Here is a 13,271-nt window from a genome sequence, read left to right as displayed (position 1 = left end):
TAGAATTGGCAGGGTACAGCTTAACGTATTTTGTGAAAGCATCAACAACAACTAGTATGTGCTTCCTTTTAGACGCAATAGACGGAAGGGGTCCGAAATGGTCAATGTGAATCGTGTCAAAAGGAACAGGTTTCTTCGGAATGCTGTGCAGCATACGACCACCATCGGATTTTGAATCGGAATACGTAATACAGCGGACACAATTTTTCACGTAACTTTCGACCTTATTCTTAAGTTTCGGAAACCAATAATGCATTTTCAGTTGATCTGCAGTCTTTGTTATACCCATATGACATAACTTCTCATGGACGTTCCGAATAATGTGAGTTTCCATTTCAGCTGGGACATAAAATGAGAGTTTTCCATCCACAAGTGAACGATAAACCAACCCGTCATCCAGAGTAAAACGTTTAACAGGTCCCTTTTCGAGTTCTTCTCTTAACTTGAGGATTGTTGAGTCACGTCCTTGAGCCAATTGCAATTGAAAATCAATGTCATCTGGGCTGATAGCGGAAACGATCTGATCGGGATTGTTGGGAATACGACTTAAAGCATCAACATGGTTCATTAGTTTACCGTTACGGTGCTGAATGACATAGTGGTAATTTTCCAACTCTAAAGCCCATCTCGCGATTTTGGCATTGATAGATTTCCTGTTTAGAGTCATAGCCAGAGAATTGCAGTCTGTAATAATTCGGAATGGCACGGCAAATGCTGGGTAAAGCGTACCATTGGTACTTCGCGTACCTGAAGGAATAAAATAGACCCCATCTCGCGGTCCTTAGCCTCTTACCCAGCAACTCCTATCCCTACCTCCCCGCGGTGCTGGCCGGGATACGAGCAACCTTAGGGAAGATCGGGTAACCAACCCCGGTGGGAACTATGGTCGTATGCTGACAGGGAAGGGGTTTGTTCCTCTCCGGAGGTGCAAATCTTAATGAGCGTCTGTTCTCCATGTCAGGATCGGCTCACAACAGCGTCTGTTCTCCATGTTAGGGGCGGCTGATCATCGTCCGAGTGCCAGCGAGGGACTCTAAGTGAAACTGTGCCCCGGAAATAAGGAGGAATGGTCCTCCGGAAATTTAGGGGGTTTGGTGTCAGGCCCTGCAAGCCAGCCTTTAAAAATCGTAAACAATGAACAATCAACAAGAGAGTACGGACCGGAACCATCGGCGAAGACCACTGCGACGAAAAGGGACTAGCGATTGGAAACTCGGTTCGTGGAACTGCAAATCTCTTAACTTCATCAGGAGCACACGCATACTCGCCGATGTGCTCAAGGACCGTGGATTCGGCATCGTAGCGCTGCAGGAGGTTTGTTGAAGGGATCAATGGTGCGAACGTTTAGAGGTAATCATACCATCTACCAGAGCTGCGGCAACACACACGAGCTGGGAACAGCTTTCATAGTGATGGGCGATATGCAAAGGCGCGTGATCGGGTGGTGGCCGATCAATGAAAGAATGTGCAAGTTGAGGATCAAAGGCCGGTTCTTCAACTTCAGCATAATCAACGTCCATAGCCCACACTCCGGAAGCACTGATGATGATGATAAGGACGCATTCTACGCGCAGCTGGAACGTGAGTACGACAGCTGCCCAAGCCACGACGTCAAAATCATCATAGGAGACTTGAACGCTCAGGTTGGCCAAGAGGAGGAGTTTAGACCGACTATTGGAAAGTTCAGCGCTTACCGGCTGACGAACGAAAACGGCCTACGACTAATTGATTTCGCCGCCTCCAAGAATATGGCCATTCGCAGCACCTACTTCCAACACAGCCTCCCGTATCGGTACACCTGGAGATCACCACTGCAGACAGAATCACAAATCGACCACGTTCTGATTGATGGACGGCACTTCTCCGACATTATCGACGTCAGGACATATCGTGGCGCTAACATCGACTCTGACCACTATCTGGTGATGGTTAAACTGCGTCCAAAACTATCCGTCATCAACAATGTTCGGTACCGACGACCGCCGCGGTACGACCTAGAGCGACTGAAGCAACCTGATGTCGCCACTGCATACGCGCAGCATCTCGAGGCAGCGTTGCCGGAAGAGGGTGAGCTCGATGGGGCCCCTCTTGAGGACTGCTGGAATACAGTCAAAGCAGCCATTAACGACGCAGCGGAGAACAACGTCGGGTATATGGGTCGAAGTCGACGGAACGATTGGTTCGACGAAGAGTGCAGACAGATTCTGGAGGAGAAGGACGCAGCGCGGGCGGTCGCGCTGCAGCAAGGTACCCGGCAGAACGTGGAACGTTATAGACGGAAGCGGAGACAGCAGACCCGCCTTTTCAGGAGAAGAAACGCCGCCTGGAAGAAGCGGAGTGCGAGGAGATGGAACAGCTGTGCCGTTCTCAAGATACACGCAAGTTCTATCAGAAACTCAACGCATCCCGCAAAGGCTTCGTGCCGCGAGCCGAAATGTGCCGGGATAAGGATGGGAGCATCTTGACGGACGAACGTGTGGTGATCGAAAGGTGGAAGCAGCACTACGAGGAACATCTGAATGGCGCTGAGAGTACAGGCAGTGAAAGTCAAGGCAGCGGAGGAGATGACAACGTCAGTTCAGCGGACGATGGAAGCCAACCAGCCCCACCTTGAGGGAAGTTAAGGATGCCATTCAACAGCTAAAGACCAATAAAGCAGCTGGTAAGGATGGTATTGGAGCTGAGCTCATCAAGATGGGCCCGGAAAAGCTGGCCACTTGCCTGCACAAACTGATAGTCAGAATCTGGGAAACCGAACAGCTACCGGAGGAGTGGAAGGAAGGGTTATATGCCCCATCTACAAGAAAGGCGACAAGCTGGAGTGTTAGAACTTTCGAGCGATCACCATCCCTAATGCCGCCTACAAAGTAATATCCCAGATCATCTTCCGACGTCTGTCACCATTAGTGAATGAGTTCATGGGAAGTTATCAAGCCGACTTCGTTGACGGCCGCACGACAACGGACCAGATCTTTATTGTACGGCAAATCTTTCAAAAATGCCGTGAATACCAGGTCCCAACGCACCATCTGTTTGTTGATTTCAAGGCGGCATACGATAGTATAGACCGTGTAGAGCTAAGGTAAATTATGGACGATAACAGCTTCCCTGAAAAGCTTACCAGAATAATCAAAGCAACGGTGGATGGTGTGCAGAACTGTGTGAAGATTTCGGGCGTACACTCCAGTTCGTTCGAATCGCACCGGGGACTAAGACAAGGTGATGGATTTTCGTTCCTGTTGTTCAACATTGCGCTAGAAGGTGTCATGCGGAGAGCCGGGTGTAACAGCCGGGGTACGATTTTCAATAGATCCAGTCAATTTATTTGCTTCGCGGATGACATGGACATTGTCGGCCGAACATTTGCAAAGGTGGCAGAACTGTACACCCGCCTGAAACGTGAAGCAACAAAAGTTGGACTGGTGGTGAATGCGTCAAAGACAAAGTACATGCTTGTGGGCGGAACCGAGCGCGACAGGGCCCGCCTGGGAAGCAGTGTTACGGTAGACGGGGATACCTTCGAGGTGGTCGAGGAATTCGTCTACCTCGGATCCTTGCTAACGGCTGACAACAACGTTAGCCGTGAAATACGAAGGCGCATCATCAGTGGAAGTCGGGCCTACTACGGGCTCCAGAAGAAACTGCGGTCGAAAAAGATTCGCCACCGCACCAAATGTGTCATGTACAAGACGCTTATAAGACCGGTTGTCCTCTACGGACATGAAACATGGACAATGCTCGAGGAGGACTTGCAAGCACTCGGAGTATTCGAGAGACGGGTGCTTAGGACCATCTTTGGCGGTGTGCAAGAAGACGGTGTGTGGCGGCGAAGAATGAACCATGAGCTCGCCCAACTCTACGGCGAACCCAGTATCCAGAAGGTAGCTAAAGCCGGAAGGGTACGATGGGCAGGACATGTTGCAAGAATGCCGGACAGCAACCCTGCAAAGATGGTGTTCGCTTCCGATCCGGCAGGTACGAGACGGCTTGGAGCGCAGCGAGCGAGATGGGCAGACCAGGTGCAGAACGACTTGGCGAGCGTGGGGCGTATCCGAGGATGGAGAGATGCGGCCTCGAACCGTGTATTGTGGCGTCAAATTGTTGATTCAGTGTTATCTGTTTAGATGTTAACTAAATAAATGAAATGAAATGAATGAATAATTCGGAATGGAATGCCTTCTAAGTAAATTTCGAACTTTCGCAAAGAATAGATAATAGCCAGTGTTTCTAGTTCAAAACTATGGTAGCGTGACTCCGCGGAGGTAGTCCGTTTAGAAAAATATGCAACTGGATGCATCTTACCATCGTCTTGCTTCTGCATCAAGATGCCACCGAATCCTTCTGAACTAGCATCACAGTGTAGTTCAGTGTCTCGCGATGGGTTGTAAAGTGCCAGAATAGGAGCCGAAACCAACTTTTCACGTAATGTAATGAAAGCATGTTTGCACTTATCATCAAAATTTACACCTGGTTTTATTAAATTACGCAATGGTAATGAGATGGCAGAAAAAGACGAAACGAATCGACGGAAGTATGAAAACAGCCCAAGACATTTGCTCAATTCTAACCTTATGGCTCACCGTGAAGCCCAATAGTTCAATTTCCGTAAAACAAAACTGACATTTTTTTAGTTTGATCTCTAAACGGAACTCGGCCAACCTACGGAGAACTCTTCCTAATAGTTCATAATGTTCAGCAATCGTATCAGTGGCCAACGTCACGTCGTCCATATAAACCACAACAGAACCATCCTTAATGAATGGTTCTAGAACCATATTTATGAAGCGCTGAAACACTGCTGGGGCATTCCGCAAGGCATCAAAAAGGGATCCAAAAGGCATTTTGACATATTCGTATTGTCCTCCCGGAGTCACGAAAGCTGTAAATGGAACAGAATCTGGTGACATATTTACTTGATGGAATCCACTTTTTAAATCCAGGACGGAGAAATACTTTTTTCCCTCAACTCGTTCCAAGCAGTCATCAATGAGTGGAATAGGGTAGCTGTCCCGGACAGTTATTTTGTTCAATGATCGATAATCAACACACATGCGCCGCTCACCAGATTTCTTCGTTCGTAACACAATCGGAAAGGAATACGGGGAGTTACTGGGTCGGATTACACCAGCCGATAGCAAATCTTCAACAATATGAACCACTTCAACTCTATCAGCATAACTAAGCGGAATGTCGGAAGTCAATTTTAGTTTCATTGCATACGATTGTTGGGTTTCCGGAATAGTACATTTAGATAATTTTGTTTAATAATCTCTAGAAGCTCGTATTGAACTTGCTGCTCTAATTTTGGATTGATATTAATTTCTTCATCGAGTTCAATAGCGTAAATGTCTGGAACAGCAAGGTTGTCAGAATTGTCTTTACAAAGATGAGTCACACAGGTGGGACAACTTCTCATGAAGTTCAAAGATCTTCGGGACATATCGTATACACAATGTAATTTGTTATCCAAAATTTGTATTTCGTTTTCATTTTTTATTTCAATTTTGTATTTATTTGAACGTGTATTAAACAAGATAATGCCAAAGGCTTTTAAAAATGCCCGTCCCAGTAAAATGGGATGGATCATAAAATGATCAGGAACAACATAGAACTTTAACTGCTCAGAATGAGACCCATACGTAACATAAGCCGGAATGACAGCATACGTACATAACGGAAAATTCCCAATACTACGGAATCCTGAGAACTTTTCATCGACTGGAATTAGCTCAATGGGCACTGCGGAACGTTTAACCAGATTGATCGGACTACCCGTGTCAAAAAGAGAAATAAAAGTTCTTAGGGGATGCACTTTTTTGTCAGATAAGAAAGCAACACTTACCAAGTTCAATTCGGAGAGAGCAGCACTCAGTTGCTCCTTGTTCCTGATGACATGTTCGCCGGAACCACAACGGAAACATGAGCCTGGCTCCCGGCGAGGCTCCGTACAACGAGCGGAAATGTGTCCTTTGCCGAAACAGTTGTAGCAACGTAATTCGGAATCGGAAACTTTCTTGATCTGCGGTTTGATACTTCCGGAATATGAAGAGGATGACGTTGCACGAGTCGCACTGGTACGTATTTCGCGAAGCTGCGTATACCGTCGTGCTAGTTGTTTTAGTTCCGTCAAATCCTTAGCTGGGTAAAGTACGGAAATATCAGCAGATCGATCACGGAATCCATCGACGATCATTTGCACTGTTTGAGCTTCGTCAATTGCAGTCTCCTGCATCTTTAGGATGTAGCCCATCACCGATGTCTTGCAACTGGAGAAAGTGGTTTTCCGGAGCCGGTCGATGATTTCTGTCACCGTGAATGTGTGGCCGAAGTTTAGAAGAAAACTGTTACGAAATTGAGCGTACGTGATAGAACGGTCCACACGCAAAAATCATTCAGCTTATGTACCCGGTCTCATTAGCCTACGAATACACTTCAGCCGGAAAGTAGCATCTCCTCCCACTGAATCGCATGCTCTTTCAAAGTCGTCCAACCATCTCTCGGGAACATACGAATCACTACCGGTAAACAATGACACAAGGCACATTACATCCTGGAACTCCGGTGGTCGAACAAACGCCTCGTTGCGAGCTAGTTCTTGACGCAAATCTGCAATTTGCTTCTTCTTCTTCTTTAGAATCCGAATCTCGTCATCTAATGCCTCCTCCTCGTCACCATCCGATCCAGATGGACCTTCTTCTTGTTCCTCGTCCTTTTCCTCTGGATCATTTGCGATCTGATTAGCCGGATGGCTGTCGTATAAAACATGTAGGTGCCGAATGGTCGCCGTTGCTGGAATATCGACTTCATGCTCCTGCAGCCACTCAAGGAGCTCCTCCTTGTTCATCCGCATGGCCATCGTGAGCGTCAAAAAATCTTCGATCCCACTTCTGAGGATGTGATAACTAGAACACGCGGTCTTACTTTTCGTGGTTTTACACTTATTTTATTTTCACGACTGCGCGTGTCGGTTGCCGGATTAGAAGTGATACAGGAAGTACTTTCTAGATAATACAAAAAGGTGGGACTTTTGACATACATAATACACTGAACAAAATAATCAAATTGAGAAACACACTTATCGGAAACAACACATAATTGAAGGAAATACAGATTATAATAAAACACGGAAACGGAATACTACAAACATTTAGTTTTTAAAACAGAAGATTTTGTTCTGCGGCGCAGCCAACATTTTTGTTAATACACGACGGTACAAGACAGGGCCCTCCTTAGCCGTGCGGTAAGACGCGTGGCTACAAAGCAAGACCATGCTGAGGGTGGCTGGGTTCGATTCCCGGTGCCGGTCTAGACAATTTTCGGATTGGAAATTGTCTCGACTTCCCTTCGCATAAAAGTATCATCGTGTTAGCCTCATGATATACGAATGCAAAAATGGTAAACTTGGCTTAGAAACCTCGCAGTTAATAACTGTGGAAGTGCTTAATGAACACTAAGCTGCGAGGCGGCTCTGTCCCAGTGTGGGGATGTAATGCCAATAAAAAGAACAAGACAGTATGGTTCAAGTTTAAATTAGTTTCGAATCTCCGCGGAATTCCGTTAAATATCGTTAAAAGCTAGTTTTTTATAGCGATTTTTTTTAATTTTACGAATCGAAACGAAATCAAGAAATCAGATTTTGGCATGCTCAAACTCCGCGGAATTTAGTTTCGAACCACCTGTAACGACATTTTTCTAAATACCGCATATGCTTAAAAAAAGGAACTGTTCGGCACTTCATTTTGTAGCTCCCATTTTCATCCCATCAAAAGCTCAGCCATGAAAAGGTATTCGATTTGTTTCTTATTTTTGTGTTTTTTTACAGCAGTGATCACGCATGTTCGCAAAAAAAAGCGACAAGACTGGTGCTGTATTTCTTTCTTTTGCGATGAGATGAATATATGTTCAGTGAGATGAAAAACGGAACAGTTCCCCTATTTAGTAGCAGAGCTTAGGGTGGCGATCTTGCCTCACTTTCACAAAAGGGTAATTTTCTCGCGCTGTGAGATAAGAAGTTGTTTGAATATTCAGTAACACGTGGTAACACCATCATTGGCATCATTAGTTTTCAGGATACCAGCCAGGAATGCCTGTCGTTTCCCTTTTACTAGTGTGAAACGCAATACAAACAAACACCTAAGTAAAACGTTGTTCTATGGGATTTCTCAATTTCTATAGCACACAATTGTCTCTAAAATATTCAACTATACACGTTTTTAATTATAACTTTTCGGATCTATAACCAATCACATCGCCACAACTAAATACAGTTTCTCACAAAAAGGATCTCCAACATGAACTGAAATTACTAAATTGCTATCCCTAGCACTGGGTCATAAAAAAATTATGATACGATCACGATCATAAACTGCCGTCGCTGAACACATTCGAGTAGTGACAATGCAAATGAGTAGTAAATGCATTAAATTGTTCTAATTCGTCGGAATCAGATTCCACTACGTCCTCTTATCCAGGCTATGTCAAAGTTCGTTCGAAGAAGTTTAATATAAATTTCCCTGAGATGAACGGCCTTTGGCGTGGAAGTGGGATCAGCTTTTAAGTTTGGAATAAGATTTGTTCAATATACATAACACGTTCCAATCAAGCTGGTTAGTTGATCCGCATGAGACGGAGCAAAGATGGATCACTCTCCACAATACTGAATATAATAACATGCTCAGCGTTTGAAATAAGCGATACACCTTTCACTCCAATGGATAACGAGACCAGCTCATTGAATTCAAAAACCTTCTATAATATACACCGCGGTCAAAGTTTCGAATTTTAAGCCCTATAAAAAATCTAGATTTTACCTTAACGTTACATTAGAAATCCTTTTCCGCCTGTGATTGATTTGTGATCCAGCTTTTCTTGCTCCGAAAGCCAAGCCATCTGTGAATGATAAAAGACAAAAACATTTTAGAATCTCTGTCTGTCAATGATAAATTGATTTTTCATCAACCGAACCTTTTGTCTATGTTGTCGAGCGGCAGCTTCACATCTATCCAAAACCATTTTTTCAGTAAGCACTCCTTGCTCAGAAGCATAGCAAGCAGCCTGCCACGACACGCCCAATTTTGAAATCTCGCGACCCGACATTCCTTCGCACAGTTCCGCCATTTTACTACACACGGCACTGTAGTCCCATTGTTCTACTTTGAATCGTCTGTAAGTAGGTAAAATAAAGTTACATTTCTTTATAATTATGTCGCAGTATACTTAACAGTGCTAGAAAAACTTACTTCTTGCCCTCAGACGCAGGTTGCAACACAAACTTGTCAAAGTACAACCGAATCAATCGTTCACGCTCCTCAATGCCTGGAAGGACGAACTCGACCATCTCGTCCAGACGATCATTGATGGCATAATCGAATTGTTCAGGTGTATTCGATGCCAGCACCAGCATAAACCTTGGATTCTGCTCACCGGTTCGATAGAGGAAAGCGTTCAGAGCCGAACGCAACTCTTCGGAAATTTGTTCCGATGACCGTTTCCTCAAGAAGGCGTCCGCCTCGTCGATAAACAACAGCAATCCCCGTCGACTGGTGTTGGCCCAATCGAACACCTTGTGAATCGCAGTAACAGCGTCGCGGCCCATTGGTCCAACATCACCTCCGGTCATGATGGCGTAATCCATACCCGAGTGGTTGGCCAACTTTTTTGCGAACATGGTTTTACCTGTTCCCGGAGGACCGTGGAAAAGAATATTGCGGAACAAGCCATTGTTGTTCTTTGTATTCTTGGTTGCGATAGCAATATCTCTAAGACGTTCTTCCAACTTTGGTTGAAGTACAACACCTTGTAGAGCGTCTACTGGTTTAGACTTGAACCGATTGAAAGTTTGTATCGGATGACGGGCTGCTTCCAAGATCGAAAATCGAGAAGTCTCATTCACAAGGGATGGCTTTCCTATTCTGGCTTCAATGAAACGAGCCGTCACACCCGTAGCACCCTTAGCGGAATATACTCCCAAGGCGAGTAACGATAGTCCCCCGACTGTAGTGGCCACCTTATTCCAATCGGTTAGCAGCGCTGTGGCACCTTGACCGAGAACTGAACCAGCCGTTTTGATACTTTCCATAACAGTGATGCGATTTTCTTCCGCTTTTAGACGTATCTGTTCCAAAGTCAAATCTCGATTTTCGCGATCAACCTTAGCCTTTGCCCGAAGCTCCGCCTCCAGCAGTTTCATCTTGTTCTTCTCCCTCAATTCCATCTCATGCTCGATAGTCTGTCTTCGCATTGCTTCTTGCTTCGCTACGCTCTCCTCTTGCTTACGAAGGTTCTCTTCCTGCACTCGCTGTTGCTGAGCAAGTTGCTCTTCGTATCGCTTCCGGGCTAGCTGATCCTGATACTGTGCCCTCTGCTGCTGATGTTTCGTCTCTTCGGCAAGCGTTTTACGTCGCTCTTCATGGTCTACGCGTTTTTGTTCAACTTTGGAGGCTTCTATATGAGCTTCGTATTCCTTGACTTTAGTTGCATATTCCTGCTGTCTTGTCGCCTCTTGCAATTTTGACAATTCCAGCGCTTCTCGAGCATGCTCTAAAAAAAAATAAAGCAATTTCAACAAATCGCTAATTTAATAAAAGGAAATAGTTGAATAAACTAATGGAGTTGATTATTTTGCAAGTCAAATTTAGTGCAGATATTACTGGCAAAAGTATTTGAAGGCCTGAAAACCTTTACTTTGAACGGGGGTGTTATCAACTTTGAGCTGTGTACCTAATCATGATTGTCTTCTATAGAGCAGGAAGAAGGATATATAGAAAAAAAATATTCAAACCCTAAGGATATTTTAAAAGTAAATGATTTGATTCCCATTCATCGTTTTCTCGATCGTTGGACATTTCTGAACTCCAAACTCCGAATGTAGTTATTAAGCTAGTATTCTATTACGATTATTGCCATCTTTACGCAATTACGCAACAGTAACATCACTCACTTGATCTCTCCAGCGTACGGGCGGCTTCCGCAGCTCGCTCTAGGGCCGAAGAATCGAACCGATATGCTTCCATTGCTTTGCGCTCAGCCTTGGTCAAATTCACATCACCTGCTGCTTGGCCAGCTGAGCTGGGATCCGGCGGGGCACCAACATCAGCTCCTGACGGAGCCTGAGGAACTTGACTTTTGTACCCGAATAACCACGACATTTCAACTCGTAACTCGTAACGGAATAGAAGCTGAACGAGATATCGAAAGTCAGCACAGCAAATGAACAGGATATTCCACGAAAAAGGAACCGCAGATGTTGGATTATGATGAAATTAAAATGCAGACACGGTAACTAACCGGAGAAGACCGAGAGATGAAAACTCACACGAGGACCGCCGCACGCAAAGTTGAAATTTGAAAACGTCAAAATGACAGTTGAATTGTTTTCGTTGGATGAATCGTGAATTAGATATCTTTCGGTTTACACGCACAGCTGGAAGTATGCTCTTTTGGGCAGAAATACACTCTTTTGCGGGAAAATATGGGACTACCCACAAAAGGAGTAAAATATGATGCATAAAACGTATAATTTTTACACACTTTTCCTGATTTTATGCGCATAAATGTTAATCATTTGTGAATAAAAGATAGTCATAAAAAAAAATAATATATATTCCTTTTTGTGTGTAGTCCCATTCTCCCACGAAAGAGCAAAGTACGCTAAGGCTTTGGTCCGATTCGTGAATTAAAATCGAATTAAACTTAAAAGTAACAGTTCGGAAATTATGAAATCCCCCGCTCATAAGAATGGCTGGTGCTACCCAGCAAGACCAACAAAACATCTATCAAAAATGATTCAATATCTGTCAAAAGTAATCTTGCTCTGCGAGCAGGGTTATTTGGAAATTTTTGAACTGTCACCGCAGACAGACGTTTAAGTTCATACATTTGAATTCGATTTTCTTGTGTAAATTTTCAAATTTAAATACGTTGGAATTGCATAGCACGCTAGCGCCGCCTATACAACTTATTGCTACATGAAAACTGACGTTTTGCCATATCGCCTTCTACCTCACCCACGTTTGCCACCCACCGAACCATGGAAGCAAAACAGAAACACTCAACAAAGATCTCCCGCACGGCCGCAAAAATAATTTTTATCTGAACGACTTTACAATCGACTTTAACAATGTAGCTAAGGGAATCACTTTACTAGCAATTCTAGCCACGATATGGTAAGGAAATTGTGAAGCTGCGTGGATGCTGTTACCATCTTTTCGGAACTTCCGCGTTGATTGTTTTACATAGATCCTTTCACATGCGTGTTTTTTGGCGATTGTGATTCAAAACATGTGCCTGGACGGAAAATCGTAGATTTTTTCCATTGCAAAACTAACGAATAGTCCAGTCAAGTAGGGCATGGAAAAGAATTTAAAAATCAAAAATGAAATAACCCCTCCTGAGTAACAAATATCATCTCTGGCGTGCTAGCATTTTTAGATTCATTTTCAAAAGCGCGTGTGTGCGTGATCATGCATTTTTATTAAGAGTCCCATCGAGCAGATCCGATCAAGAAACTAAAAGATTTTGACGAAATCAAAAATCAAAACAAAACGACAAATAACGTTTGCCGGGTTTGCCGTTTTGACATGTGGCGCCATCTCTTCGCTTATTGCTACTTGGCAATCCGTCGGCCATGTTTTTTACACAAGTTAGTGAGTCGAACTTGAACGTCTGTCTGCGCTGTCACTTTTAAGTTTAATTCGATTTTGATTCACGAATCGGACCAAAGCCTAATTAGGTTCTGCAGCGTCTGTATCTAACCTCAAACTGATGACAGATTAGTAGTACTTCGCGTTGGACTCGGGGGCAGCCAACCAATCACGAACTCGAACCTTGTCGGAGTCCTCGTCGGAGTCAGTGGAAAGTACTACTGAACTGTCAAAAAAGTTCATTTGACGAGGACCGAATTCATTTGTGACGTCATGCTGCAGAACCTAATAAGTCAATGCACCGAATGAACACAACGACGTTTGAGACGGGCGCTGTTTACTAAAAATGAACACTTGCATGAACTCGATGAATGAAAAAGTATTCATTCTTAGTAAACAGCGCACCGCTCAAACGTCAATGATGAACTCGGTGCATTGGACCATACTTTATACACGGATAATCTCGGAAACTCATTAATGAGTAAAAAAAGTCCCCATTTAAAGGCTCCTTAAGGTAGCCTCACACCTCGGGAATTTGGTTCGCGGAATTTTTCCCCATGCATTTTTACATATGCGATGTTTTCGGGATTTGGGCACGGAAAATCAAAATTCCGGCCCCATTTAAAATAC

At 44.3% G+C, this 13,271-nt stretch overlaps 2 protein-coding genes across 2 annotated transcripts; both read right to left on the bottom strand.

The window, feature by feature from the left end:
- Positions 1 to 5,379: 5,379 nt before the first annotated feature.
- On the bottom strand, positions 5,380 to 6,934 carry LOC134223638 (uncharacterized). The gene is made up of 2 exons (XM_062702826.1): positions 5,843 to 6,934; positions 5,380 to 5,768 (listed from the first exon to the last, which is right to left on the bottom strand). The coding sequence occupies exons 1-2, from the start codon at positions 6,248 to 6,250 to the stop codon at positions 5,751 to 5,753; spliced, it is 426 nt and encodes a 141-aa protein (XP_062558810.1). The 5' UTR covers positions 6,251 to 6,934; the 3' UTR covers positions 5,380 to 5,750.
- Positions 6,935 to 8,196: 1,262 nt separating this feature from the next.
- LOC134227900 (ATPase family AAA domain-containing protein 3A homolog) lies at positions 8,197 to 11,356 on the bottom strand. The gene is made up of 4 exons (XM_062709605.1): positions 10,940 to 11,356; positions 9,240 to 10,539; positions 8,965 to 9,163; positions 8,197 to 8,889 (listed from the first exon to the last, which is right to left on the bottom strand). The coding sequence occupies exons 1-4, from the start codon at positions 11,145 to 11,147 to the stop codon at positions 8,818 to 8,820; spliced, it is 1,779 nt and encodes a 592-aa protein (XP_062565589.1). The 5' UTR covers positions 11,148 to 11,356; the 3' UTR covers positions 8,197 to 8,817.
- Between the last annotated feature and the right edge of the window lie 1,915 nt (positions 11,357 to 13,271).

Source organism: Armigeres subalbatus, chromosome 3, assembly GCF_024139115.2.
Source record: "Armigeres subalbatus isolate Guangzhou_Male chromosome 3, GZ_Asu_2, whole genome shotgun sequence".
Classification (NCBI taxonomy): Eukaryota; Metazoa; Arthropoda; class Insecta; order Diptera; family Culicidae; genus Armigeres; species Armigeres subalbatus.
The sequence above is the reverse complement of the archived record's forward strand: the minus strand, read 5'-3'. Positions and strand labels throughout refer to the sequence as shown.